The sequence below is a fragment of the Frankliniella occidentalis genome, unplaced genomic scaffold, assembly GCF_000697945.3.
Source record: "Frankliniella occidentalis isolate FOCC.00 unplaced genomic scaffold, Focc_3.1 Scaffold3, whole genome shotgun sequence".
NCBI classification, from domain to species: Eukaryota; Metazoa; Arthropoda; class Insecta; order Thysanoptera; family Thripidae; genus Frankliniella; species Frankliniella occidentalis.
Window position 1 is genome coordinate 3,123,371 of NW_026267133.1, and position 27,216 is coordinate 3,150,586.

At 40.4% G+C, this 27,216-nt stretch overlaps 4 protein-coding genes across 5 annotated transcripts; 2 read left to right on the top strand and 2 right to left on the bottom strand.

Moving 5' to 3' along the window:
• Nucleotides 1-444: 444 nt before the first annotated feature.
• Nucleotides 445-13,925, bottom strand: LOC113204633 (nucleosome-remodeling factor subunit NURF301). 2 transcript variants are annotated; one of them, XM_026419869.2, is made up of 31 exons: nt 12,301-13,925; nt 11,622-11,782; nt 11,418-11,539; nt 11,115-11,323; nt 10,832-11,022; nt 10,650-10,758; nt 10,488-10,568; nt 10,236-10,415; nt 9,961-10,143; nt 9,563-9,867; nt 9,261-9,471; nt 9,033-9,167; nt 8,750-8,934; nt 8,423-8,669; nt 8,176-8,337; nt 7,567-8,092; nt 6,951-7,476; nt 6,645-6,807; nt 6,146-6,559; nt 5,607-6,014; nt 5,052-5,521; nt 4,635-4,739; nt 4,262-4,483; nt 3,940-4,141; nt 3,607-3,855; nt 3,162-3,525; nt 2,862-3,075; nt 2,293-2,780; nt 2,016-2,211; nt 1,848-1,932; nt 445-1,759 (listed from the first exon to the last, which is right to left on the bottom strand). In XM_026419869.2, exons 1-31 carry the CDS (start codon nt 13,313-13,315, stop codon nt 1,569-1,571), a joined length of 8,319 nt encoding a protein of 2,772 aa, XP_026275654.1. In that variant the 5' UTR covers nt 13,316-13,925; the 3' UTR covers nt 445-1,568. The 2 variants fall into 2 exon arrangements, with proteins under 2 accessions (XP_026275654.1, XP_026275655.1); XM_026419870.2 differs by lacking the exon at nt 4,635-4,739.
• A 939-nt stretch (nt 13,926-14,864) lies between these two features.
• On the top strand, nt 14,865-16,848 carry LOC113204652 (ran-specific GTPase-activating protein). Its single transcript, XM_026419897.2, has 6 exons — nt 14,865-15,058; nt 15,467-15,630; nt 15,705-15,862; nt 15,940-16,068; nt 16,150-16,206; nt 16,289-16,848. Exons 1-6 carry the CDS (start codon nt 15,041-15,043, stop codon nt 16,504-16,506), a joined length of 744 nt encoding a protein of 247 aa, XP_026275682.1. The 5' UTR covers nt 14,865-15,040; the 3' UTR covers nt 16,507-16,848.
• Nucleotides 16,849-16,906: 58 nt separating this feature from the next.
• On the bottom strand, nt 16,907-20,483 carry LOC113204651 (protein unc-45 homolog B). The gene has a single exon (XM_026419896.2). It carries the CDS (start codon nt 20,294-20,296, stop codon nt 17,480-17,482), a length of 2,817 nt encoding a protein of 938 aa, XP_026275681.1. The 5' UTR covers nt 20,297-20,483; the 3' UTR covers nt 16,907-17,479.
• Nucleotides 20,484-20,771: 288 nt separating this feature from the next.
• On the top strand, nt 20,772-26,802 carry LOC113204655 (mitogen-activated protein kinase kinase kinase 15). The gene is made up of 3 exons (XM_026419903.2): nt 20,772-21,110; nt 21,226-21,370; nt 21,477-26,802. Exon 3 carries the CDS (start codon nt 21,550-21,552, stop codon nt 25,606-25,608), a length of 4,059 nt encoding a protein of 1,352 aa, XP_026275688.1. The 5' UTR covers nt 20,772-21,110; nt 21,226-21,370; nt 21,477-21,549; the 3' UTR covers nt 25,609-26,802.
• The last annotated feature ends 414 nt before the right edge of the window (nt 26,803-27,216 follow it).

Genomic DNA, 27,216 nt, shown 5'->3' on the forward strand with positions numbered 1-27,216 from the left:
ACGAAGGGGCAATTACAGCCGCATTTGCATTTCAGGAACCAGTGATAGTCCCACTCCCCTTCAGCAAGCTGCAGTCAAACATTTGCATTATCTCCTCTGGTATGTGGTAGAATGAACCTTCACCAACCTATCCGCAAAGAGGATTTTGAACAAATGAGTCGGCATACGATCTAAAACCACCCGATTCTAACCCTCTGCTCTTGTCCGAGCGCTAAGAAACTCACCTTGTTCGTCACTGCTTGTGTAGTCCCTAGCGGCACCAGCTGTGGCTCCCATCACATGGAGACGGTAGAAGTGGTAGCGCGACTCAGAAGTGAAAAGAACGGCCGACAGATGGCACTATGCATGGTTTACCCGCTAGGAGCGTTCAAGTTCACGGGGGAAAATCATTGTACCCAGGACAACTGTATCCTCTACCCTAATAGGCACTGAATGAGAGCAAGATAAAATTTAAAATAGCTTTTAATATTAACTAGAAGAATGAGAGCCTTTCAAGTGCATAACTACAGATTCTAATTACAATTTACAAAACATGGCATACAATTTAATTATTACACACTATTGAAATCATGGAAAGAATACAAGAACCAATATGGAGCAACTGAGTATGTTCACTCGTGTACAGGAAAAGTAAGTAAGACATAAAAGTATAACTAACAAGCCAGTATTTACAAAATAATGCAACCTGGGATACAACAGGATTACTACAGAAGGTAACACAATCCAAAACAAAATAATTCCCAAAAGAAAAGTGTAGTACCTATGTCTTGAAATTGATATTAACAGAACATTGAGAGAATGAGGTTAAGACTCGATAATTAGAACAAAGCTGCTTACATTCCAGTGCTTAATAATATAAAATTAATTCCTGTACACTATTATCCTATATGGTACACCAAAACTAAATTCAGAGTTTTTCTAAGGAACTGACTGGGACAAAATGTCATAAAACCAATGCACATGATTGGAGAGCTAAATATTCATTGGGCAACATTGACATCAATTGAAATTCAAAACTACAAGTCAACCCTCCAAGCAAACTTTAAAATACTATGAACAATTATTTCCCTATGTTCATAAAATAAGTTAGATCAATGGCTATGTACAATTCCCAAAAGGCAACATCTTTCATAAGTGTTCATATGAAAATAGAATACATTATAACAAATCTTGGGTGATGCATGTCAAACATAGGAGAAAGAAACATGGCATTTCATCAACTTGATTTCATTAAAACATGATAATCTTACATTGCCCCCATTGACATAAAATGTTGACCAAGACAAATAAAAGCTAGTGGGGAACAGCCCACACCAAAAGATAAATACACACACACACATACACTACTCCAATTGAACACAAATTCATTCCAATCAATATGTAAAAATAAAAATCTTATCAAAATACTACTTTACAAATTTATAAAAAAAGACTTTATTAGGATATTATCCTAGCACTTTGTACCAACACACACGTGCCAAACTCACGCATACAGTCATTAATTAACAACATTTTATGTCAACAGAAGATAATAAATGGGGTCAACTTCTTAATGTGCACACTAAACTTTACAACTTATCTCTAAGGCCCTTGATTTTTTGTACAAAGTAAGCTTCGAGGGACTCTGCACACTTGTAAAATGGCGATTCTTTAGGATTGTAATATCTACAGTTGTCAAAAATCTTTGTCATATCACCAATAAATTCACTCAGTTTCTGGTATGAGCGCTCGTTTATTCTAAGTTCAATGGTTTGAAGATCTGAAAACAAGAAAAGAATTAGATAAAATAGAACCACAATCACCAATTGGGCAGGATTCAGACTTTAAGAGTGAAAAGATTAACTTACCCATAGGTTCTTTGATGACTTTGTAATAGTCAGGAGCCTCATTAGGGTCTACAGGTTCCATGAAAGGCCATGCACTCTTGTGACTCTGCAATGAAGGGAAAAAAAAAAAAAATAGTTAAATAAGTCCTCCAAAGGAGTTTAGTATTTGACAAAACCAACACTACTAACCTGAAGCTGTTTGTACAGTTTACGTAGAGCATCATAATCCTTATTTGACAAATTTTTCATGTTGGCATTGTTAATGGCAGAGCTTTTCTGACAGTTGGGGCAGGTGTACTCATCAATGTTATCTGCTTCCGACTGTAAAATTCCCACACATCTTCCGTGGAACCAGTCCTGACAGCGGTCACAGCAAATGTAGAACCTGAAAGAAAGGCAATATAAACTCATCAGTATTGAATGATAACAGCGCAAAGCACAAAGCCTCTTGAGGTGCTAGACTTACTGAGATTCATCATACGGCTGCTTGCAGAGGCAATAAAGCTCCTGCGTGTCTCGAGCGTGTCGACACTCGGTGCACACAAACTCGGACAGCGTCTTGCTCATCTCCTCGGTGATGCCCACGCAGTCGCCGTGGAACCAGTTGTTGCACAGGTCGCAGCCCACGTAGAACTTGGTCTCGTCGTACGGCGTCCTGCAGAGGCAGTAGAGCTTCTCCTTGCGGCGGGACCCGCCCCCGCGGCTGGGCGGGGACTGGTCGTCGCCCCGGTGGGGACCACCGGGCCCCGGCGGGCGGCCCTCGCCGCGCGACTGCTTCCTGCTGCGGCCGGGACCGCCGACCACCGTGGGGGAGCCCGTGGTGAGCACGGTCGCCGCGGTGGCCTGCGACTTGCGGCGCGCACTGCCGCCCGGCGCGTTGCTGGCGCCGCGGACCTCGTCCTGCTTGCTCCGCTCGGCTTTGGTGCGCGCTGCAAGCTCCATGGACAAATCTTGCTGTTGACAGAAAGACGAAAGTCGAATGAGTACGTCATCTTACAACATCTCAACATAAGCCGATATTCAATGACCGTGTACCTGAATCTCAATCTGCATTTCTTTCTCTAATAAGGCACGTTTCTTGAGAATGTCTTTTTTGAGTAATTCTTTATGGCGGAAAAGAATGACTTGAAGTTTGGTGTTGACAGCAACTCGGCGACGCTCGTCAGCGGCTTCTTTGCCCTTTTCTTTTTTCGATTTGGTACTAACTGGAGTGCGCTCGTGTTTTTCAATTTTTTCTTCTGGCTCAGGTCTGGAGAAAATGAAAAAAAAACATTACTTGAGATTATACAAAACCAAGGAGAAGTTTGTCTAAAAACATATTATCAGACAACTTACTTGGGCTCCACTGCAACTTTGGTTGCCTTACTACGTTTTGGAGGTGGAGGAGTTTCAAAGTGTTGCACATGCTGGGCTACCGGCTGAGGAGTAGGTTGAGGAGCTGGTCTCTTCTTAGCTGGAGGCCTGCTAGGAGGCGGTGGGGGTGTGGGTGCAACAGGGGCAGCAGTATCTTGTTTGCCAAGTTTCTCTTGGAAGCGCTGCAGCTGTAGTAGTTTTTCTTCAATTTCTGGGTTAAGGTTCTCTTGTTTAAGAGCACTACGGATTGTTTGCTGAATGTAGTCTGGTGTGACAACGAATTTGTCAGCAGCTGTAGCACCTACAGCCTGTTCTGGCGTGGGGGAAGCCAACCCACCTTCAGGATCTTTAAAAGAAAAAAACACAAAATATTAAAATATCATTAAGAAATACTTTTTCAAGTGTAAGCACGTGGGAATTGACTTACCTTGTTGCGTTTGAGGCTGGCCATTAACCAAAACTTGTCGGTTGTTCACTTGCAGCGAATGCACCGCCTGTTGTCCTGCAACCTGACCTTCGGCAGGCTTTATTAATTTTCGAGGTGACTGAGCTGCAGCTGCCAAAGCAGGTGTTGGAGTTTGAGTTGGTGTGGCAGGTGCTGCATTCTTCGGAGGTTGCACAGCCAAGTAGATTTTGGTAGGTCCAAGAACACTAGCTTTGTTGCCTTGGGCTTGCGCTGGAGAAAAAATAATGTCATTATAGGTTCTCCTCAATTTGCAAATAGAAAAGGAACAAAAAGCCACTGAAATATCAAATTTACCTTGAAGTAATTGTTGTTTAACTTGATGCTGAACTAATGCCAATTGCTGCTGTGTGAACTCTGTTCCCTGGACTCCCTGGAGCACAATGCGCGGGCCCTGGCCAGTGTTTATCACCTGAGCAGTGATACACTTGATAACAGTTCCAGGAGGCTGTCCAGCCATTAAGGACCGCTCAATCTCACGCTCCTTCTCCTCATCAGTCTAGCCAGATGAAACAGATGTCAAACAGTTAGTTCAATAATATAATAAATCCCCCGCCCCTGAGGGGAATACTAATAGCTACAAGAAAGCTCGATATATTGAATAATAAAAGCATCCCACCTTGACAGGAGATGGTGGTACAATGGGAGGTGGCTGCTGAGCAGGCTGTTGGGTTGGTTGCTCTGTAGCTGCCACTTCCTCCTGGCTACTTTCAGCAACACTTTCTGGCTCCCCTTGTGTGTCTGGCACAGAAGCTACTTGTTCCTCTACAGCCTCCGGCGCGGGTACTTCAGCTTTCACAGCTTGCACGGCTTGCACAGTTTGTTTGGGAACCAACTGGCTCTGTTGATTAAAACAAGCCGGAAATTAATTTTTACTTATAAATGACAGCATAATTTTTTTTTATTAATTGATTTTTTTAAAACAGAGAATTGTATATATTTGACTGGAATAACATGAAACTACTCTGAAATCTACCCCAACATGCACCCACCTGAGGAGAGGGCATCAGCAGCTGCCCTTGTTTCAGCACAACTTGCTGCACCTGGGCTCCAGCTGAGCCAGCGGCCCGAAGAACAACGTTCCCCATACCCACCATCTGCCACACATGCACAGGCAACACTACAGAACTGAACTTTTCTAGACATTCTTATTCAAATATATGAAGACAGGACTGATTTGACTAAACTCAAAAAATGAAAGGAAAAGCGAACATTAGAGATAATATGTGAGAACCCTATCAATTAGGTAAGACAAAATTTAGAAAGTTGGAAACTGAAACAATTATTTTAAAAGTTGAAAGTGGAAAATCAAAAGAAGAGAGCCAGCCAGCCCAACTACCACTACGTATGAAAACTGCTTTATCAAAAACAATTATCTCATGCAATTAATATGCGAGTAATTGACTCACCTGTGGTGCAAGTGGAGGAACTGGTGTATTCGTAGTCACTGGTGGATTTGGAGTCCTGATCAACACTTGCTGACCATTAACAGTTGCGAGCTGAAATTTACCTGAAGCCAGCTGCTGTGCAAGATTAGCATTCGACACCAACAACTGCTGACCGGCAGCAGTGTTTTGTATTACAATTTGTTGTTTTCCCAGCTGTCCTCCAGGTCTCAACAGAACTTGTTGAGCCTTCCCAGGTATTGTCTTGGGCGTGGAAGGCGTGGTAGGGGTTGTGGTGGTTGCAGTTGCAGTACTTCCTGGAGTGGCTGGAGTCTGGGGGGTGCCCTGAATGGCTCTCACAATTGTAGGCGTCTTCTGGACTAGGCCTGAGTTTGCAATAATTCTCTGACCAGTTGTGGTGATTTGTTGACCGGGTGGAGCAGCAGTGTTCAGCACATGCAACTTTCCATCCGGCATCTGAACAAGTTGTTGACCTGTGAACAAGGAAATGTATGAAGCCTATTTGATAAAACACTGCAACTTTGAAAAAGCTTCTTATAAGGAGGCAGATAAACCAACCTGGCATCAGACCCTTGACTTGAATCTTGCCGTCAGGTTGTTTCAGAATTTGGACTCGTTGAGGCGTCTGGGGTGAAGCTGCTGTTTGAGTAGTTGTTGGGGTAGCTGATCCTTGGATCTGGACTGTAGTTTGGGCCTGGCCTGGTTGAGGTTGAATCTTGATAAGAGACTGCTGACCACCAGCAAGCTGCACAGTATTTGCTTTTGGAAGAATACTTGTGGGACCAGATATAACTCTTGTAGCTCCATCAGTGTTCTTGGTCATGAATACTCTCCTTGTGCCAAGGATATTCTTATTCCCTGTGCCATTGTTCAGGAGAGATGTAAGTGCTGTTTTGACTTGCTGACCACCTCCAGGTGTCGCAGGTATAGCAACCTTGGCCACCATTTTCACAGTACCATCTGCACCTTTAATGGACAAAAATAAATAAAGAATAAAAATCAGTACACCATGGGTCAAAAAATTCATTGGTACATGGAAATTTATTTATTTTTATGTAACAGGAAAAGCCAATTACTATTTATAGAATTAATAATACCTTGGGCTTGAGATGCTGGGACTAATTTGACAACTTGCCCACCAGCCATTTTAACAACTTGTGTACCACTTTCCAGAGCACGCTTTTGCTGATGGGCAGCTCGCTGCATTCGCAGCTGTTGTTCCATCTTCTCTTTAATCTCAGCAGGATTTCCTTTGACAACATTAAGGGGCGAATCGGACCTCTGTGCATTAGCATCTTTAGACAAGGAGCCAGACTGAGCTGTTAGTGCTCCAGAACGGGCTCGGGTAAGAGTTTGAGTTGCTTGACGCTCGAGTAATTCTCCATACTGCCTGATGTTCCATAATTCTAGTTTCTCCTCATCAAGCCACTCTTCAGTGACTTGAGGTTCAGTGTTTTGAGGAGATTCAGCTAGCTTACGCTTGCGAAGTCCACTCCTGATAGATGTCACTTCTACAAGATAAAAAGACGAAATTAAGCAGGAGGGTAACAGAAACTAGACAGGCTTTGCAAGCTAGAGCACAGTGAAGTAACTTACCTCTGACAGTCTTTGGTAATTCCAAAGGTATGACAACTTTCCTCATCAAATACTGGGTACGGTCCATGAACTGACCCAGATGTCTATGTTTGAGGACTTCCATGGACACAATTTCAGTGTCAGTTGTCACTTGATGTTTCCCATCATTGGTAGGAGGCTTAGCCTGATAAAAGAAAAGTCCCTTTGTACACGAACCAAGTGGTGGCAGATCTCTAACCATGTGCTTTGATGATCTGATTTGACCACAATTATTGTGAAAATGTCACATGGAGCCTACTAAGCCTAAACAAACGTATATGCACTTACCACCATGTCATCCCACCGGAGACTTGCCCACAAAGTGCGGAGTTGAAGGGAAGCAGCAGCAAGTGAGCGAATATTCACAGTACGATAAAGCCAACAAGTTTTGAAGAGAGGACGCGAACAGGGATAAGGCCAGGCCTGCGGATTGGCCTTTGCCTGATGATGGAATCCACTAACTGACATCTTTCCTCCCAGTCTTGCTAACTTTTTCAGTTCTGGTTGCGATAGAATCAAGGCACTGCGCTTCTTTGAACGAGAAGCAAAATGAGAATAACTTGGATATTTTACAGGATTTCGTTTCTTTCTTCGGTCACCAGGGACAGTTGCTATCTTTTTAAGATACACTTTTCCAAATGTAGTAGTTGTAGAATACATTTTCCCTTCATCCTCCCTAGACACTACTGTCTGACGAACAGAGGTGTGAGCTCTTGTAGCAGTTCCTGAAACTACTCCTTGGTTAGCTCTAACAGCCATGGCACTGTGGTCAACCCTTCTTTTAGATGTCAGGATGGAATTAAGAAGGGAACCCCTGGAGAAATAAGAAGAGATTGATACATATTAATCACACTCTCAAAAATTAGTAGGATTATGACATACTCTCACACTTAAAAACACTCACGTGGCAGGTGTGGTTGAAGTAACTTGTGTGGTATTTGTTTCTGACACAGTCTGTGCACTGGTAACATTCACACTTTCAACAACTCCTCCAACCATTTTCACTTGCTGGTGACTTGTGGTAATAACTTGGCTTGTAGTTGTGGTAGTAACAGAAACTTCTGCCTTGGTTTCATCTTCATCCTTGACTTTCACATCATCCTCTGCTTTTACATTGGATTCTGCTTCATTACCATCAGGTGTAGTTGTGTCAGCAACTTGTAGTTTGGATCCCTTACCGTCAGACACACTGTCCTCTTTTTTAGGGATAACATCTTCTACTTCAACTTCCCCATCCTCAGTCTTCACTTCAGTAATTCCATCTTCTGGTTTTACATCAACAGATGACTCAGCCTTTACTTCTTCTTTAGATTTCTTCTGGACAGGGCCAGCCACAGAATGTAAATCAACATCACAAGTAGTTGCTGAAGCCACAGCTGATTCCAAGTCTTTAATGATTGCATCACTAATAACTTCAACACTTTGCTCTTCTGCAGAGGAAGATGATATAGAAGATTAGATTTAACACTGATTTAAATGAAGGCATTACAAAGACAATGTATAGAGAACATACCTTCTTTAACAGGCTCTATCTTTGCAACATTGACTTTGGCAGCGTTTGCTTTCCTTAAGAGTGCTAACAGCTCACAACGCAATCGAATTTTTTGAATACAAATGGGAGAGTAACAAGAAGTTGTACAAGCAGCCATTAGTTGATTATTGGTATTAAGTTGATCTGAAAGTTAAACACACACATAGATTCTTGTTGCAGACAAAACAGAAAGAGTAATTCCAGTACAAATTCAATGACTTTAACATACTTGGAGCTTGTGCATTGCATTCTTGAGAGTAGCAAGAAAGACCCTTTCCCAGACTATTGAGGTTACTATACTGTTGTTTCAAATGAGCAACTTTGCGCATTACAACACTTAGGTTGCTGTCACGCTCCTTATGCTTGGCAGAATTTCCTTGCAAAATTCCATCTAGAGAAGTATCAGTTTCCATGTCGCTGCCATCATTGTCTTCAGCATCTGGTTCAGGAGAATCACTCTTTCCTGGTTCTTTAGCCTGTAAACAAGTTTTGAAAATTAATAAAAATCCTGTAATAGAGGTAAAAGTAATGAATTTGAAAGGAAAGTGTTTTTTACCAGCTGTGCCAAACGCCGTTCCTCAAGAACTTTTAAAGCAGTTCTTCTTCCTAATAGTTCATCTAGACGGGACCTGCGGGCAACTTTTGGATAATGTAAGCGGGCCGTTGAAGTTAAGGCAGCACTTATGTTGATTTCCTCAAACTCAGATATGGGAGGAAGAACTTTAAGATTTCTTAGAGCATCTGTGTTGGTAGAAAAAAAAGGAAAGAAAAATATAAAATAAACTGTCCTAAATATTGTAATTCAGTAAGATGAAAATAGTATCCCAGATGAGTCATACTTGCTGCTGCAGGGGTCAAACCACAGGAATCATCCTCAGAGGTTGCATCACCTTCCACTTTTTCATCTCTCCATTTCTTTTCCAAAAATTTGTAGGTTTTAGGATCAACTTGAAGTATTTTCGTGTTGCTGTCATCTGATGAAAACAAAGAAGATTAAATTAAGATCATGCAAATGGCTTTATGATTTAAATTATTGATTATATTGATTTTAAAATTTCAAACCTTACCTTTCACTTGCACAATGATTTTCTGAGGGCCTGATCTAAGACCCATTTTATGGCAGTCCTGAATGACAAATTTGCGAGCAGATGAAAGCCATAACCATCCCCATTGGCCATGCACTCTGTATTCTTCACCCTTCTGCTTCCACACAACATGTTTTAGCCCAAGGGTGTACTTGACAAAGTTATAAGTCAAGCGATTCCGTTCTTCTTCATCCTGTTTTTGGTGACATAGGACAAAAATGAAGCCTTTGCAACAAAAGAATAATTAAACAGGGCAGATCTGATAACTGAAGTAAAATACAGACCTCTTTATCCTTCTTTTCTTTCTTTTCAATTCTCTTACGCTCCTCTCTCTCATTGGCAGTGAATCGTTGTAATTTGATATGGCCTAATTGTTCATGCCAGACAGATGCAAACACAACTGGCTTGATACAAACTGATAAAACTGTCAGGACACGAGCAAAATCTTTGGGATTTACACATTTGCCAACTGTTTCTACCCATGGCTTCCTCATCAAAGACCAGTTAGGGTGCATGAAAGGTGCTTGGATACTTGACTCGAGTTGTAGAAGAGTAAGACGAAGAGTGTTGACAAGGATTGATCTAGCCCCTGCAAAACAAAGCCAAAAGGCATTATTGATAAGACCCTCATAAACATGTGCCGGTAGATAAATTTGATAGTTCAGAATTTAAAAATGCATACCATGAGTTGCACCCATCCACTTGAATTCTGCAGCTGGTGTTAGCGAAAACTTGTGAGAGAGATGTCTTTTTTTGTCCCTTTCTTCATTGCGCTGAGGCTTATTAAGCGCAGCAGAATTCGTTGCATAATGATTGGTATAGCTTTTAAAAGCATTCTCCATTCCCAATTTGAAAAGGAATGTACCTGAGACAAAATTTGGATATGAATCATAAGTAAACAAAAACAGAAAGAAGCAGTATAAAAATATATATTAAAAAACTAATTATGTTATGTACCAGTAGCTATTTGCTGGGCTTTCAGCCTTGTTAAGCGAGTTTCTTTATCTAGCATTCCTTCTTTCTCATCTTCTTTAGATGTAATTGCAGTACTCCGTCTCTTCAGATCATCCATATTAAATGTTCGAGGTTGAAGGGAACCAGTTTTTGATCTTGTAACTCTTTCAGAAACTCTGCGACCTATACAAATATGGAATTGCCAGTGAATCTAGTTAATGAAAAGCAGAGATACAGTATGCTTTGTTTACTCACGGGTAGTTGTTTCCTCCTCCTCTTCTTTTTCTTCACTTTTTACACTATCAGGACCACTATCATCTCCCTTAGACATGGTTACTGAAAAAATAAACAGGGCATAAGAAACAAATAATAGTTATTGATTAACCTTAATGAGAACAAGAAAAAAAATTAAATTACCAGTGGTAGTGGTTGTTTTGGTGGTTGTAACTGTGGTGGTAATCTGTTCCGAGTCTTCACTTTCTTTAGTTGTTGTGGTTCTTTTACTGTTGATTGTCTCGGATGTTTCCTGTAAGAAATTAACAATGATTAATACTTTGAATACAACCCAATTGGTAAAAGGCTAGAAAATTATAACTTACAATTGATACAGGGGATGTGCAAGATACTTCTTCCTCGATGGTTGTTTCATCATCACAGGGTAATTCATGATCAAGCATAACATTAGTTCCATCACGCCTCCGATCTTCTTCCTCTTGTTCTTGTCTCTTTTTCTCTTCTTCTTCTTTAATCTTTCTTTCAGCACGTTCCTTTTGTGCTTTGACAATTTGTGCTATTAAAAACATTAAGACATTAAAAAATGACATAACAAGAGCAAAGAATAAATTTTGAACAAACTCTAAAGGAAAGTGATGTAAGCTTTACCATTGTCATAGTCAAAGTAGGATTTTTTGTTTCCTTTGCTTTGACTGGTCAGTTTTTCAGTTATTTCCATCTGCCGCACCATTTCCTCCCTAAAATCACTCAGCTCTCTACATAGGGCAGCCTCCATATCAGCAGAATCTAATGTATCAATGAGTTCATCAAGTTGAGTTGGTGTACTGTAGTACCATACTTCACCATCTTCACTTTCTCTGTGGAGGCAACATAAAATTAGATAAAGGAATATGTCAACTGGGAAAGTTTCTGATTTTGTAAGTAGCATTAATATAACTTTAGGGTACATACACAAATAATCTTCTGCAAAGAAACCAGTATTTTCTGCCATGGCGATCAAATCCGAGATGCTCTTGCCTGCATAAATTTCCATTTTTCTCCACATCAGGAATGCAATCCATGACACCTGGCACCTACAGAATTGAATTGTAATAGATTAGGAAAACATTTTAACATGAAAGCTTAACAGATAAGAAAAATCAATCTTTTCCTTACCCTATGAGCTTTACAGAGGTTGCACTGCCAGTCTTCAGTGGGGACATCACCCAACGGAGGATCAACACACTCCAGATGGAAAACAGCAGGACATGTCTCACAGCACAATAGATCCCCCAGACGATGGCAAATGCGACAATGATCATCATAATGGAACTTGACTAAAAGTAGAGGAAAAAAGATGCTAATATTAGAAATTTGAATAATTAAAAAAACAGTAATTTTTAACTGCACTAGCCTAGCCAATTGTGTTCTGAAAAATTTATATTATTGAGGTGCCACGTTCAAGCCGCACCCAAAATTTTACAGGGCGAGTCACACTATCCCATCAGGCTAGTGCTAAACAGGAGCTTGACTCTAAGCCACACCCCAAGTTTTGGATTACAAAAAAAAAATATTTAAAAAATGCAGCAAAGTCAAATAAATACAATAAAACTTAAGAGAGAAGGGCCATTAAAGCCACCATTTGAGATACTTGGTAAATTTTACATTGACCACCACAAGTTTGTGATGCTTTAAAATATAGCAATTTAAAAGTAATGATAGAGTTGCCATTCTCTGATATAATGCAGCAAAAGATACTTTGAACTTATAGTACAATTACTGTTCAAATTATTGAAATTAAGTAGAATTGCAAATTTTAGTTGTGAAGCACTATTTTAACATATGGACAACTCACCTTCACTGAGTAGATCCTCTCTGACAGGATTTGTTATCAAAAATTGATCCGTGAGAAACTGAAGGACTTTTAACCTTGTCTCTGGCGTTGTAAATGGATATTCACAGTTATTTAACAGCTCTAACACACTCTGATCAAAATTGGGGTCACTTTCAACATAGGATCTCAGAACTTCAGGCCAAGTCATGGCATCGACAAAGAAAAGAGTAACATTAACAGTATCTTTCTGATCCAAGGCCCCAAAGTGAGTCTGCTGAGCATCTTCCTCCCGAAGAATTGCTTTCAGTAAAGTTATATGAATCTCGGCAAGAAGAATACTCTGCTCTTCACATGTTACTGCAGCACAAAAGTCTTCAACTCTGAAAGGTGACAGGCGAACCAGCGCTCTGAAATGTCGGAGAACTTCATAAATGCTTAAAGCATGCATGACAAGTTCCCGATGAACCAACAAATCTTCTGAAGGCTTTGGCAGTTCCAAAGGAGGTAATTCTCTATTTTGCAGCCACAATGGCTCTGGACTGGGTGCTCTCTGATAGTAAGATCTGCGTCCACCTCCATCCGCAGTACTAAAGCTAGAAAGCGAAAAGTCACTATCACTTGAGGGGTCGTCTCCCTCAAAGCTCTCTTCACTTTCAGTCTTGAGATCATCATCATCATCACTTTTGCCACTAGAGTCATCACCGAAATCAGAACCATAGTGGTATTCTGAATCTTTCTCATGGATAGCGTCAGGGTTATAACCTCTTCTGTGAGAACCATAACCTCCCCCACGACCCTTCCTTGAACTGTCTCGACCGCCTCGGCCGCGTCGCTTGCGTCTATCCCGGGTGACAGGAGAAGATGCTCTGGATTGTGTAGGAGTACTTGGTTGAGAACTCGGTGTTTCTGGACCAGAGGCTTGCTGGTTGAGAAGGTACTTGGGCTTTTTCATTAGATGGTACTGAAACTTCTTTGGCCTTTCCATTACGACGGATTTTGGGGGCCGCCCCCTCCGTTTCGTGCCTCTTCCCGTCATCTTGCTGGTTCGATGTCACACACTAATCACAGTTTTGCACGTGGTTCACACAAACACTTCATTGTATACAAATAGTAATGACACAACTACACGAAACCGTAATCCATGTTTACAGTCTGGTCTTTGCGCCATTTTTTACGGGAGTCACGTGACCAGGTAGCCAGAAAGGCGCAAATAGTTTAAGGAGTTCAATTCCAGCACTCGTAGAGTTTCAATTACACACCCACTTTTGTTTTGAAGGTATCACAACACAAGCACTGAACAAATCGATGAGCGCGGCAATTTCTATGCACCGACGCGAAATAGCAGGCGAAAAGATAGCGTCCTAACCGCAATGGAACGGTAGCTCTGATTGGCCGAGCCGAGTCGCCGCCATGACACCACTGAAATGATTATCCACTTCGAATAGGTCGGGGCACAAGTGATTGGGCCACACTTATTTCCAACAACACTTTTTTCGGGCCAAACGCTTGGCTCAGTCACACAAATTTAAAATGGCACTGGCCCCGCTATTGTAAATATACAAACGGCTATCACACAAAAAAACTCTTGCCGCCCAATCCGCGTTAGGTTACTAGCGGCGACGACCTCATGTAGATGTCGCGCTCAGTCAACGGCGTCACATTGACGCGCTAGAATCTTCGACGTCCTGCTTAGCTCAACGAACTTACGGCGCGCGGGCGCGGAGACGGTGCGTGGGGCCGTGGGGCACCTTGCAAAGGGCGGGATTCTATGCCTGCACCGACTTGGTGTCTCTTGATCGTCTTCCGATTCCAAATTTATAGTTAGCCATGTTAAATTTTCAACGAATTTTGCTTCTTCTTTGAAAAGAGGTCGTCCACAGTCAAACGAAAGACTTTGCCGCGTACTTTGCACCCATCTTCTTAAGAAGATTAGAAATCCCTCCCGCCCCATAAACAGAGTGCTAGCTTCAGCATCCTTTTCTAAGCTCAACGACGCAATGAAACCGAAGAACTTGCAAAAGAAAGGTCAAACATCCCAAACTCCCGACATTATATTTGATATGAATGTTTTATCACAGGGGGTTTCCCTCCAAACCAATTTGAATGGCGTGACGCTTGGGCACGTGTAACGTTTGGAGGGTAGGGTGATGTATACAGCGCATTAGGTATTTATTCAAAACTATACTCAATTGCAGCAAAATCAGACAATTTGACGATTATTTTTTTTGGGGGGGAGGGGGGGGGGGCAGCGAGTAGATGCAGCGGATGCATGGATGACAATTTTGAATGAAGTTTCAGGTAGGAATACCCCACGCAGTCGGGTACCGCCGGAAAGCGAGCTACGGCAGAGGGGGGAGTCTAAAGAGGGTAACGTCGTGGGGTATTGCCTAGCGATCATAGCGCAAACAAAGACACAAAATACAAAAGTCAAAGCTGCCTCGGAGCTTCCTCATGGAAAACGTTTTCTAAAGAGAGAAGAATGATTAATTCAGTACTTAGAATTTTTTGTTGTAAATTAAACTGGTGTAATTAATTAATTTTAAAAGTTAGGTCCACGATGAAAAATTTTTGCTCCAAGTTGACCATTTGACAACACTGTGGCGCTGGTGGTATTGCGGGTTTGTTTAGAACACTCGAAATCCTGTGTAACTCCGTGGTTGAGGCTTGCCGGTTTTCTGCGTTTTCTTAAAAATTTGCACCCTTGTTAAGCTGCGGCTTGGCCTCTATACTTTCGCCGGTTCCTGACTTTACTGTTCACATCATGACTGAAGGAGAAACGGTAATTATCAAATACTCTTAAGAGGGAGATGTCGTTTTCGTGCGATGTGCGTCGTAAATCCCACTTTTATTTTTCAACTTTGTTTCTCTTTTGGTGTCAAAGTCCTCCTATTATTTTGCATGTAGTATCCATTGTATGCCTTTGATCCATCGCAAGTATCGAACCATAGTTTTCGTTTTCTCTCTTTACCAAATCATAAGGTTATAGTCCACCTTGCTTTGTGATTGCGATTTTCCCCCCTATTGTATTTTAGCCTGTTTTATCTATGTCAATACTCAGCAGATGGTACCAAACATGGCAAGATACTCTGTCATATTTTTTTACATTTAGTCATTTGGCTAAATAGGATTTGTGTGAATTCTTTTCTCTCCTGGGGTCAATTGTTTGATTTGATTTTATAATTTCTAGGCGACTGCTGCAAATGGCACAGGAAATGGAAGTGGGGAAGGAGGCACAACCAACTTGAATAATTCCGCAGCCTCTGAACATGATCCTCATTTTGAACCAATCGTGACATTGCCAGAAGTAGTTGTACCAACACTGGAGGAAGATGAGGAGGAAATGATTAAACTGTAGGTGTTTTTCTGATATGCATAGTAGAACACCTTACATTTGAACATGGTTTTCACATTCCTAACTTTTGCAGACGAGCGAAACTCTTCCGGTTTGACTCTTCGGAATCTCCATCAGAATGGAAAGACCGAGGTATTGGAGATGTGAAGCTCCTCAAACACCGTACAAAAAACACAGTTCGAGTTGTCATGAGGCGGGATAAGACCCTGAAGATTTGTGCCAATCATTATGGTGTGTTTTTTGGTGTTACAATTCCTAAAAGTTTTTTTCTTCATAGCTGTATTAATCTTGTCCATTTGAATTTTCAGTAACTCCATGGATGGAACTCACCCCTAATTGTGGAAGTGACAGGGCCTGGGTATGGAGTTGTAAGGCAGACTATGCTGATGAGACTCCTCGACCTGAGCTTTTGGCTATCCGATTCGCTAATGCAGAGTGTAAGTTTTAATTAAATTAATGTTTCAATAGTTTACCCTGAGGATTTAATAATTATGTCTCTTCTCTATTTTATCTAACAGTTGCACAGAGGTGGAAAGAAAAATTTGAAGAAGCCAAGGCTTTTGTTAAAGAACATGGTAAGATAATTTATTTACGGATCTGAAGCGAAGAAATCATCCCCTCCCCCTTGTACTAATTGTATTTTTTTTATCTTGTCAGTTTATAGAGGTCAATCTGATGAGGAGGAGGAAGAAGAGGACGATGACGATGCTGATAAAAGTGATGATGATGAAGATGCCAAATCCTCTTCTGCAGACAAGCAGGAGGTTGAGGCTGAGAAAAAAGACACATCAGAGGTGACAGAGCAATTGGAAAAGCTGAATGTTTCTGAAAAAGAAAGTGGTGAGCCATCAGCCCCCCATGAGACTAAGGAATAGGATTTGCTGGATTTTGTTGATTGTTGTGGGTTAAACTAGATTCATTTAATTCACATTTAAAAGGGGTGTCTCTTTTCAATGAAATGAAAACATGAGTTTTCAACAATACTTTCACTTTGGTTGACTTTGTCCTGTTTATGTGCCAGATTTATATTGATAATTTCTTTTTTCCACAAGCTGAGCACTGTGATGATGTTATATCTGGTGATAGAAATGGCGCATCTAGTACTGATTAGACTAGCTTAAGTGTACCATTCCTGTGAGCATTTAGACATTCTATGGTGTTAAGTCAAAATTATATAAGTTGTCTATTTTTGTAATTATAAAATTTTAAGTACACAATGCAGTTTGCTGTTGAAACAACCTCCCAGTTCTAGTAAGGAGCATGAAAGGAGACCAGTTTGGTAAAAACAATTTAATATTTTCACGTAATACATCTCAACTGTGATAGGTGACAGTAAATTTCACCAATCACTGATGTCACACAGTCAGCTTTCTGAACATTGATTAAGTCTGGATAGTTCAGATATTTTTATTATACAAAGTGAACTGAGCCAAAAACTCAGACAAATAAATAATCTTAACAATAACAGGGTCAATACTGTAGGAAATCTAGCAGAACTAGGTTAAGTATAAAATACAATAAAAAATGAATTTAATTCATAACAAATTTGATAAAGGCAGAATGGCTTTGAAAATACTCTTCTTAATGGGTTTGCCTAAGAGATACTTTCCATTTTAAAGTGAGGCAAAACTACATGCTGCTTAAAACACAGGTACATAAAATTTAGAGATATTAAGTACTTTTAAGTGGGGAAACCCATTGCTAGATCACTAATTGGACCACTTCTGGTAGAGATAAGTCTTCAGTTCAAACTAAAACAATATAATAAATAGGTCTTCAAAATGCTAAAAAGATGAATACAGTGACAATTACAACAAACACAATAATCTTTGGTCTATCAGTATGCTATTACTCCAAATCATCTTCATTTTCTTCATCAGTGTTTTCTCCAGGTTTCTTTATTAATTTCCATTGTTCCGCAGACTTCAGTGCCTCAAGGGCATACTTCTTAACTTTTTCATCACCATCTTCCAGAAGGGACAGGGCCATTAGAATTTCCATGATATCTGTTGAAATCAGTTTTTCTGCTACCTCTTTGCAGGATTGCATCAAATTGTTGACAATGTAGACACCCCTGTACTGAAGACCAGTATCTGGGTTCCCAAGAAGAGATTGTATACTTTCAATCCAACTCTCCACTTCAAATACTTTCTTGCAGCATTTCTTGCTTACAGCTGTAAGTTGGGCAAGGGCACCAGCAGCTGCCATTGCCGTTTCAGTATCTTCATCAGCACTGAGAAGTACAAGATATTTGGTTTTATCGTTCTTCCCTTCATACATTTTGACAACTTCAGGTGACAAAATTAAATTTGTGATGACTTGAGTAGCTGCACGTCTCAGCATTTCATGCTCTTCAAACATGTACCCCTCAATTTTGGGTACACCATGTTCTTTAATTATTCGCAATCTGGTTGTTTCATTCAAACCTGCCAAGTTACAGAGGGCAAGCAATGCTTCAAAATTTTCTAAGGCTGTACATTCAGGATGAAGCAAGGAAATCAGAGGCCGGATGACTTCTACATTTCGTTGTCCTGGAAATGCTACCTCTGGATTCATTGTAATACCGATGCGAGCCAAAGCCTGAGCAGCTTGCCTTATACCCTTCTCTGTACCTTCGAGTGCCATAGGTAACAGAGCTTTGGCCCCACCTTGTTGAACTACAAGGCCTCGAAGTTCTTGTTGACTGCAGATAGCATTAAATATACGAGCAATGAGTTCTTTGCTGTTATGACTCTCTGTTTTAGAAAGGGCAACCAGAGCAGTAGTGATGCCCTCTTTAGCCAAAATGATGAGCCTTTTAGAAATGAAGTCTGGATCATCCAACTCGTGATCTTCAGGTATATGATGCTTAGCAAACTTGGCAAGTTCAACCATTTCAGGAATAGCCTCTTGCTTTTCATAGGCATTGCAAAGGTTTACAAATGTTGTAACAACACCATACACAGCAGCTTGGTTCCCAGTTTTAGCAAGCTCAATGAGAGCCTGAATTGCTGCTTTATCCGCAATAAGCTTTTCCTTGACATCGGCATCAAGAGTTAAATATGATAAGCCTTCAGCAGCCCATCTTCTCATATCAGCGTCCTTAGACGGACTAATTAAAAATCTGCGGCAGGCCTCTGCCAGCTTTGTTGTGGCTCCATCTGCAAATGGGCGAATAGATGCATCTGTTCCTCCACTGCTACCAAGTTTGCACAAGCCTACCAATGCTCGTACACGGATCCCATCATCCTTAGACTGATACAATTTCTTAAGAATATTAACTCCCTGACCAATGATTGACTTCACCTTATCTTTTTTGGAACTGGCTGCAATTATGCATTCACAAGCCACTTTCTGTTGTAGAATGTCATCTGTACCAGCCATTACAAGAATCATTTCCATCATTCCATCCCGTGCTACAATATTGTTGCCTACATCAAGGGGACCAAGAAGAAGAGAAGTCAATGCTACGACAACTCGTACTTTCGATTCTAGCTCTGGGGTGATCAATTTTCCTTTCACATAATCATCTATGTTGCTGATAAAATCTTGGCGTGCCCTGTCATAATACATATTTTCATAAATCCTGGCAAGACAAACAGAGACCAACGAACGAGTCGAGTCAGTTATTTCCATAGCTGATTCATATTTGTATTCCTTGAGCTCACTCGCAACTTCCATCAAACGCTGTAGACCACGAATCTCGACGAGGCGTTGAGCCCAGTTTAAAGTTGAATAGTGAACATTTCTCATGAGTAACTCGATGATAGCATCTCTTCCAAGTCCTGACAATGTGCGACTGGTCACACTAAATACTAGACAAGTGAGAAGGGTATCGATCTCATTCTTATTTTGTTCACACAACTCAGGATCTGGTTTACTGTCTTGTTTGTTAGTCATTCCACTTAAAGTGTTTAATATTGTTTGCAAACAATATTGTGCTGCATTTACTTGCTGCTCTTTTTGACAGTTCAGAATATCCAAAAACCATGGCACACCTAACTCCTGAAGGATGGATTTTGTTCTATCCAGGCTTTCTTTACAGAGCTCACCAATAATTCTAACACCACCAAGGAAAATTTCCTCATTTTTTTCGAGTTTTAAAAGAGATGCTATCTTGCTGATGACACCTGCCTTGAACATGACTTCACTGCCAGCATTTTCACGGGCAAGTACAACCATGTTATTCAAAGCTTGTTCACGCTTTTCTCTATCTGCTGTCATGTCAAAGGCTATCTCAAACATTTTAGCCACCTTGTTCGAAGTCTGCGACATTAGCTTCAGACGTTCTTGAACAACATTATGAAGTCGTGCCAATACTGGTTGAATCGCCTTGTTTCCAGGATCAACAGTATGAACTTGGCGAGCATCACGATAAGCTTCTTCAAGTCGGTCCAACGCTTCCAATGCTTGGCAACGTCGAAATAGAGACTTGGGATCATTGGGTACTAAATCTAGGGCAGCAGTACAATCTGATAAGGCATTTTCATTTTCACCCAACTTGAGGTATGCGGCAGCCCGGTTTTTCAAATACACACTCTTTTCCTGGCCCTCCTCTTTTGTGAGTTGGATTGCTTTGGTGTAGCACTGTATTGCTCCCACCCAATCACTTTCCTTGAATGCTGCATTCCCTTCTTCTTTCCACAGCTGAGATGTCTTCTCACCGTTCACACCTTCTTTCGCCATTCTTGAACAGTAACTAGTCCCGTAGCAGTTGGCGCAGCCTTAAAAACCACCCCGGCGCTGTTTACTTCAGAATAGAAAGGGTAGAAAACTACCGGACGTTCGAGAACACCAACACTCTATTTTTGGGCATGCTGAATGTAGGTTAGAAAATTAAATCTCCTCTCTCTCTCTCATCCCCTTAGGTCCCCTTCGCCCCCTTCTCACCCCCTTTCATCCACCACAGCCCCCTCACCCTTCAACAACTGTGCCTTTCGTCTGCTTTCTGCTTTGAAGATGAGATATGTTACCGTTACTAATCAATGCATTGGTTTTGCACGTGAATTTTATGGCTTGTTAATTTATGTCTCAAAAAACTTTCTCTTCCAAATTGCGTTGTGTCGAAAACCTCTGTAGCCGAGGAAATAAAATAATGAGTCAAAGAGGGGGCGGGGGGGGGGGGAGATGTTACCAACAGTGATGTCAGAATGTACCAACTTTGCGGGCGCAAGTGAGTCTTTTGGGTCAAACATTTCTCCACATTTGACGTGCTGATGTAGCATTTTCCTTACACGGAGAAAACAGTTAGTGAGGATTTACAAACCCATTCACATTCTCACTTCACGAGATTGGATGGAGGCACGATCTTGTTAAGCGGATCGATATAGAAGGGAAGTTCAATCTTCTAGATGCAACAGGCTCGAGTGCAGCATTGATTTGTCTTTGGCTGTAAGATTTTTATTATTGTTTTCCATATTTGAAGCTCGTACATTCATGTTTTACTCAAGGGCACGGTACTATGTGGGCGTTCAATGGGCGTTTCTTCTCACCATTTAAGGTATGAATGCAAAACTGCTACTCTACAACTGCTCTTTGGCCGTTAACTACAATTTCAACCTTCAACAGCACTTGAAGTTGAAAATGAGGATTGACAAATTCTATGTCTTCTTTAGGCTTTGTGGAAACCAGTTTGAGTCTCATGTGGAAAACTATTTACAAGTTGCAACCATTATTCTCTTCAAATCTGAAGACATATGTGAAATCACTGATGTGAAGGGAATTATTGTGTCTTGCTGAACATCCCATGCATTGGTACAGGTGAGTTCTAAGAGATAGTTTTGTTAGCTCTGTCGGAGTTTTAGAGGATAAGGTTACGTGTTATTGTTCCCATTAAACAAGTTCAATATTCTGCTTCTTCTTTCAGATTTTGAAGTATGCCTAAAATGGACTGCTAAAGAACGGTTGTCAGTAGAAGTTAACTTGGAACTGTGTAGTGAATGAAAGTTTCAAGTATGCCTTCAAGTGACAACATGGGAGCTGTAGAACCACATCCATTAGAATCAAGTGTCACAGACAGTGTTGGAAGCAATAGTGATGCATCTAGTCACACAGCATGTCAGTCAACAACAGCACCGAGCCAACACAGTCAACAACGCAGCTGCATGGATGTCGTATGTGTCATTGACTTACTTCAAGCAGAGAACTCATCTCAGCGCAAACGAGCTTGGGAAGAAGTGAAAGAAGCTTGCACACTGGTCAATGCAAATGCCCATCATATTCAGTTTGAAAAATTAGATTTTGGTGAAACAAATGTACTGGATACATTTTACAATGCTGATGTGGCTATAGTAGATCTATCTGTGCAGACTCAGCAAAGTGCATTGTTTTATCATCTAGGGATACGTGAAAGTTTCAGTATGAAAGAGAATATTTTATTAACGAATGACACAGACTCTGAAGGTACTCTTCGCTTGAAGATTTCTTGTGCCTCTTACACTTTTGTTGCTTATAAACTAAATGATGTTGGAGTTTGCAATGTGACTCTTAGTTCGTGTGTGTCAAAAGTGTCAGGTGAAGAAGCCGTTCCTGATGGTAAGCTTCATCTTGCCTACAAACTGAAGAAACTTCTTCAAGATGTGGAAGTACAATCCAAAGCTCACATGAAAGAAAAGTTTCTAGCTGACCTGCGTAAAGCCAGAGACAACTATTCTGGAGATGAGTTGGCCAAAGTTCTTCATAATTTACAAAAGAGACTTGATGATCCGAGCATGGTGTCTGGTGATGTTGTACTAAGTTTATTGTTATCATTCAGGGATGTACAAGATTACGATGCCATGGTAACTTTGGTTAACAACCTAAAGAGCTTACACACTCAAAAGAATTACACTCAAACTCCTCACATAGCTTATTTGTATGCCTTTGCTCTAGCTCGACGAAATCGAGAGGGTGACAGAGAGCATGCACGTAGTGTTGTGGAACGCAGTTTGGAAAAGAAAGAAGGCCAGTTTCCAGATATGATATGTTTGTGTGGAAGAATTTACAAGGACAAGTTCGTGGAATCTGGCCACCAGGACCAGGAGAGCCTCAACAAAGCCATTCATTGGTACAGAAAAGGCTTTGAAATCCAACCCAACGAATATGCAGGGATCAATTTAGCTACTCTTTTGGTTATAGCTGGGAATGAGTTTTTCAAGTCTGAAGAGTTGCAGAATATTGGAAGGGTGCTCAACAACTTAATTGGAAAAAAAGGAAGCCTCAGTTCTCTCAAAGATTATTGGGATGTAGCTACATTTTTTGAGATAAGTGTTCTTGCTGAGGATTATGCTAAGGCTACTCAAGCTTCCATGTGCATGTTTAAACTCAAGCCCCCAAATTGGTATTTAAAGAGCACCATAGGAAACATAGCTCTTATCGACAGATTTCGTAAAAAAAATGATGAGTCAACTCCAACTCCAGAAGAGCAAATATTTGGGTTTTGGATGGAGTTTTTTGTCGAAGCTACAAAAACTGAAGGTGGGGAGAGTGATATAAGATTTCCAATGCTAGTTCTGGAACCTAACAAAGTTTTCATGCCAAGCTATGTAACAGTCAATCTGGGAGCTGAAGAGAAGTCACTGCAAATCTCAAATATATGTTTAAATTGCCTGAAGGGACAAGATATTTGCCATCAGGTTCATGATTGGCTTTTTACAGCAAATCAAATTAGAAGTGTAAGTCTTTATAAGAGAGATGAACGAAGCTTATTTCTGTATGTGCACCAAAATGGAGATGACTTTCAATGCTACCTCCCATCTCAAATGTGCCGCGAAAGGTTACACAAACTTATTCTGGAAATGACTGCTGATCAAGAGGGAATGGTGACAGATTTGGACACTGATCTCTCAAAAGATCAAATGAGTTATGAGTATGATGAAGATGATAGTGGAAAGAAAGTTATCCTGGGTAAAGGAACTTATGGGGTCGTTTATGCTGCAAGAGATTTTACTACCCAAGTGAGGATTGCAGTGAAAGAAATTCCAGAGAAGAAAATTGGAGACGTGCAGCCTTTACATGAAGAAATCAAGTTACATTCTCAACTTCGCCATCGAAACATTGTCCAGTATTTAGGATCTGCATCTGAGGATGGCTACTTCAAAATCTTTATGGAACAGGTCCCTGGAGGTAGCCTTTCATCCCTTTTACGCTCCAAGTGGGGTCCTCTAAAAGGTAATGAAGCAACAATAGCCTTCTATACAAAACAAATTTTAGAGGGCTTGAAGTACTTGCACGATCAAAAGATTGTGCATCGAGACATTAAGGGTGACAATGCCCTTGTCAACACCTATAATGGTGTTGTCAAAATATCTGACTTTGGAACATCTAAGCGCCTTGCAGCTTTGTGTCCAAGCACTGGAACGTTCACTGGAACTCTTCAATATATGGCTCCAGAAGTAATTGATAAAGGACAAAGAGGCTATGGAGCTGCTGCAGATATTTGGTCATTGGGCTGTACAATTGTGGAAATGGCAACTGGTAAACCACCTTTCATAGAGCTTGGTTCACCTCAAGCTGCTGTTTTCAAGGTAGGGTACTACAAAATTCACCCATTAATTCCGACAGAACTTTCAGAAAGGGCCAAAAACTTTATCCTCCGCTGCTTTGTACCTGAACCAGAAAAAAGAGCTACTGCTGCTGAACTTTTAGAAGATGTTTTTTTAACAGAGAAGAAGAAGAGCATTAATATAACCACAAGAGATCTAAGTAGAAGTATATCCGTCCCCGCTGAAAGGATTCTTCTAAAATTGGACAAACAGACAAGTGCAAATGCTGCAATTTCACGGTCCCCTGTATCCCCTGATTTAGATTCACACCCTTTATCTTTATGTGAAACAGATTCAGGCTGTACTTCCAGACGCAGCTCATCTGGTGGCCTTCTTTCTCCTGAAGTGGAACTGAATACTTCTCGGAGCACCTGTGGATCACCCAACCTTGTGAGCACAACAGAAACTACTGGGGAGCAAGACGGATTTTATCTTCTCAGAAAGGATTCTCAACAAAGAGCAACTCTCTCCAGAGCCCTTGAAGAAGATGAAGACAAAGTTTGTGATCTTTGGATGGACAGCCTCCAGGAAGAAGTTGAAAATCCTCTTCTTTCAAAAACTCAATTGAAATCTTTGATCAACAGTTTAAGGACTTACATTTTAGACCAAAACAAAAAAGTTTTGAATGATGCCTTTCAACGGATAAAAAAAGAATTAGACTTTGATGAGGTATCGATTAATCAGCTTCATTTAGCTGTTTACCGATTTCAAGATCCAGTCAAGGAAGTTTTGAAAATGAGGCATATCAAACCACATTGGATGTTCGCGTTAGACAATTTAGTGAGGAGTGCTGTGCAAGCTGCAATTACTATATTATCTCCACAGCTCCTTGCCACTATGACTGGGGAAGATCAGTCCTCTCAAAGAGATATCGACTGCAGTACTGTTTCATCCATCAACCTCCTCAAACCTCCCAAGGTACATCATGATGTGGAGCAATGCCAGAACGACAATTTTAGAGTACAAATGGAGCAGATTAGGGAAGAAAACATGTGCATTCTCCATGAGTTTTTGGAAACTCAAAGATCTTTTCAATCATTAGTCAGTCAATCCATTCATGATCTGAAGCATCAAATTAATAGTATTCAGCACTTGCTTGAGCCCTATGATTCCACAATTTCACATGATTCTGGAGCAAGTTCTGGAGTGCCTGAAAAATCTTCAAAGAAACGACTTGTACCTCAAATAAGTGTTAGTGATACTTCTGCTCAAGATGATGGTTTATTTGATTGGCTTGAAAAATTAGGTGTAGACGAAAGTTCTCAGGAAAAATTTAGAGATGAAGAGTTGTGTTTTGAAGATGTTCTTACTTATGTCACTAGGAGTGACCTTTCTAAGTTAAAACTTAGAATTGGAGTTGAACTAAGAATCTGGAAGGCAATATTGAAACATAGAAATGTGTATCAACCTTTTGCAAACCCATCTCATTGTAATTCTGATTCATCAGCAGTTGATGGTAATGACTCTCCGTCATAGGTTCAAGTTAGTGATTGCTCCTGACCGAACATATTTCTTGAGTACTTTAATAACAAACTGTGATTTTGATAATTTAATATAACAGTGAAGATGTAACACTATGGTGCTAATAATGTTATTCATTAATGGCAAGCTACTAGCAATAACTACAGTCATTGGAAAAATGTTGTCAAAACTTGTCACATTGGGTAGGCTAAAAATAAAAAAAGCCTACAGATATTTTGTAAGTTTGCAAGTAATATTTTTTACTACTTTTGGTTGGCATCTGAAAGACTGAGGTTTCTTTTCTTGTAATGTCAACACCAAAATCTGTGATGTGGCCTCAGTGTAGTGTGGAGATATTTTCCAAAAGCATTGTTTTCATTCAAAAATTATTTTTGTTTTGTTTTGTTTGTGTGCGTGCTCTGGTAATTTATTTTGTTTCGGAGCTGTGTTTCTCCTAAACCTATGTCTCATGGAACAGGTAATTTACGTTTGTGCTGTCATGAATGTGACTGTGATTTTCGTAGTGGAATAAGATAGGTGAAGCTCATAGAACAGGTTGAGGCTGCAAAATTGTTACTTTACTATCCCTTTATGAAAGTTGTTATGAGAGGGAATAGCATAATTTATAAAATCCTGCCTTAGTATAAACTGTAAAAAAAATGTGATAAGTGATTTTTATCTTGTTATGATGATATTTTGAAGTCAGCAAAATGTGCCTTTAACCGGGAGAACTTTCTTCTATAGTCTTAACTTGGTTGTAGATCAGCAGTGTGGTTCATGCAGTTTTTTTTCAGCTTTTAATATACCACTTTTTTGTCTTTGTATATCATTAATGTTGATGATTTATTTTGTGAACCGTCTAGTATATTCCTAAGGTAGGTGTAGGTCCATGCATCTGGAGGAGTCTTCAATCTCACCCTGCTCTGATATAACATTTAGTTTTTTGAGTAATTCTGATAACACTTAAGTGATGTATTGACATCTATTATGTCAATGTTATACCATTATACTAATACAACATTTACCTTGATATGAAGCATCTTCTGAGAAAATGGTTCGTCAAAGCTAATTTAGATCTTAAATATTGTGGAAATGTGTGATCGTTATGAGGGTCTTTCATATTTTTCTTCAAACTTACCAATGTTGTATTTAACATTTTGTGCCATTACCTCACATCTTCCTGAACCTGTCTGTGTACTGAAATAATGTGAAGAAAGTTATTTTTTAAGGTCTTTTCTCTCTTGTTTCAATATTTTTCTGTAAAGATATAGTTTTGTTCTGATGTTTTACTAAAATTATCTCTGTTATTTGTGTGAAATTATTATTACTTGAAGATAATGGGTGTAGAAATAAAATTTTTGAATTTTCAAATAAATTTTTTTATTGATTGCTGCCCATAAAATCTATCGGTTGAGCCTCGGCTGAAACTGAACAGCAGTGGTTCCTCAATCGCATTCATAAATCCCGCCTTTAAAGCAAGTCACCCACACCCACCACCCACCCACCGCCTCATAAATACTATCCACGAGGGTACGACAACTCGATTCAATGAATTGCACATTTCAAAACTCGTGCTGAAAGGAGGACTTGCAACAAAAGAAAAGGCTTTTGCAGTGTCTCCTA

Coding starts and splice junctions, on each gene's coding strand:
- LOC113204633 (XM_026419869.2), bottom strand. CDS start 13,315: ATGACGGGAAGAGGCACGAAACGGAGGGGGCGGCCCCCAAAATCCGTC. Junction 9,868..9,960: donor GTGGATGGGTGCAACTCATG/GTATGCATTTTT, acceptor TTTGTTTTGCAG/GGGCTAGATCAATCCTTGTC. Junction 8,338..8,422: donor ATGCAATGCACAAGCTCCAA/GTATGTTAAAGT, acceptor TTTAACTTTCAG/ATCAACTTAATACCAATAAT.
- LOC113204652 (XM_026419897.2), top strand. Junction 15,631..15,704: donor GAGGAGGAAATGATTAAACT/GTAGGTGTTTTT, acceptor TAACTTTTGCAG/ACGAGCGAAACTCTTCCGGT. Junction 15,863..15,939: donor GATTTGTGCCAATCATTATG/GTGTGTTTTTTG, acceptor TTGAATTTTCAG/TAACTCCATGGATGGAACTC.
- LOC113204651 (XM_026419896.2), bottom strand. CDS start 20,296: ATGGCGAAAGAAGGTGTGAACGGTGAGAAGACATCTCAGCTGTGGAAA.
- LOC113204655 (XM_026419903.2), top strand. CDS start 21,550: ATGAAAGTTTCAAGTATGCCTTCAAGTGACAACATGGGAGCTGTAGAA.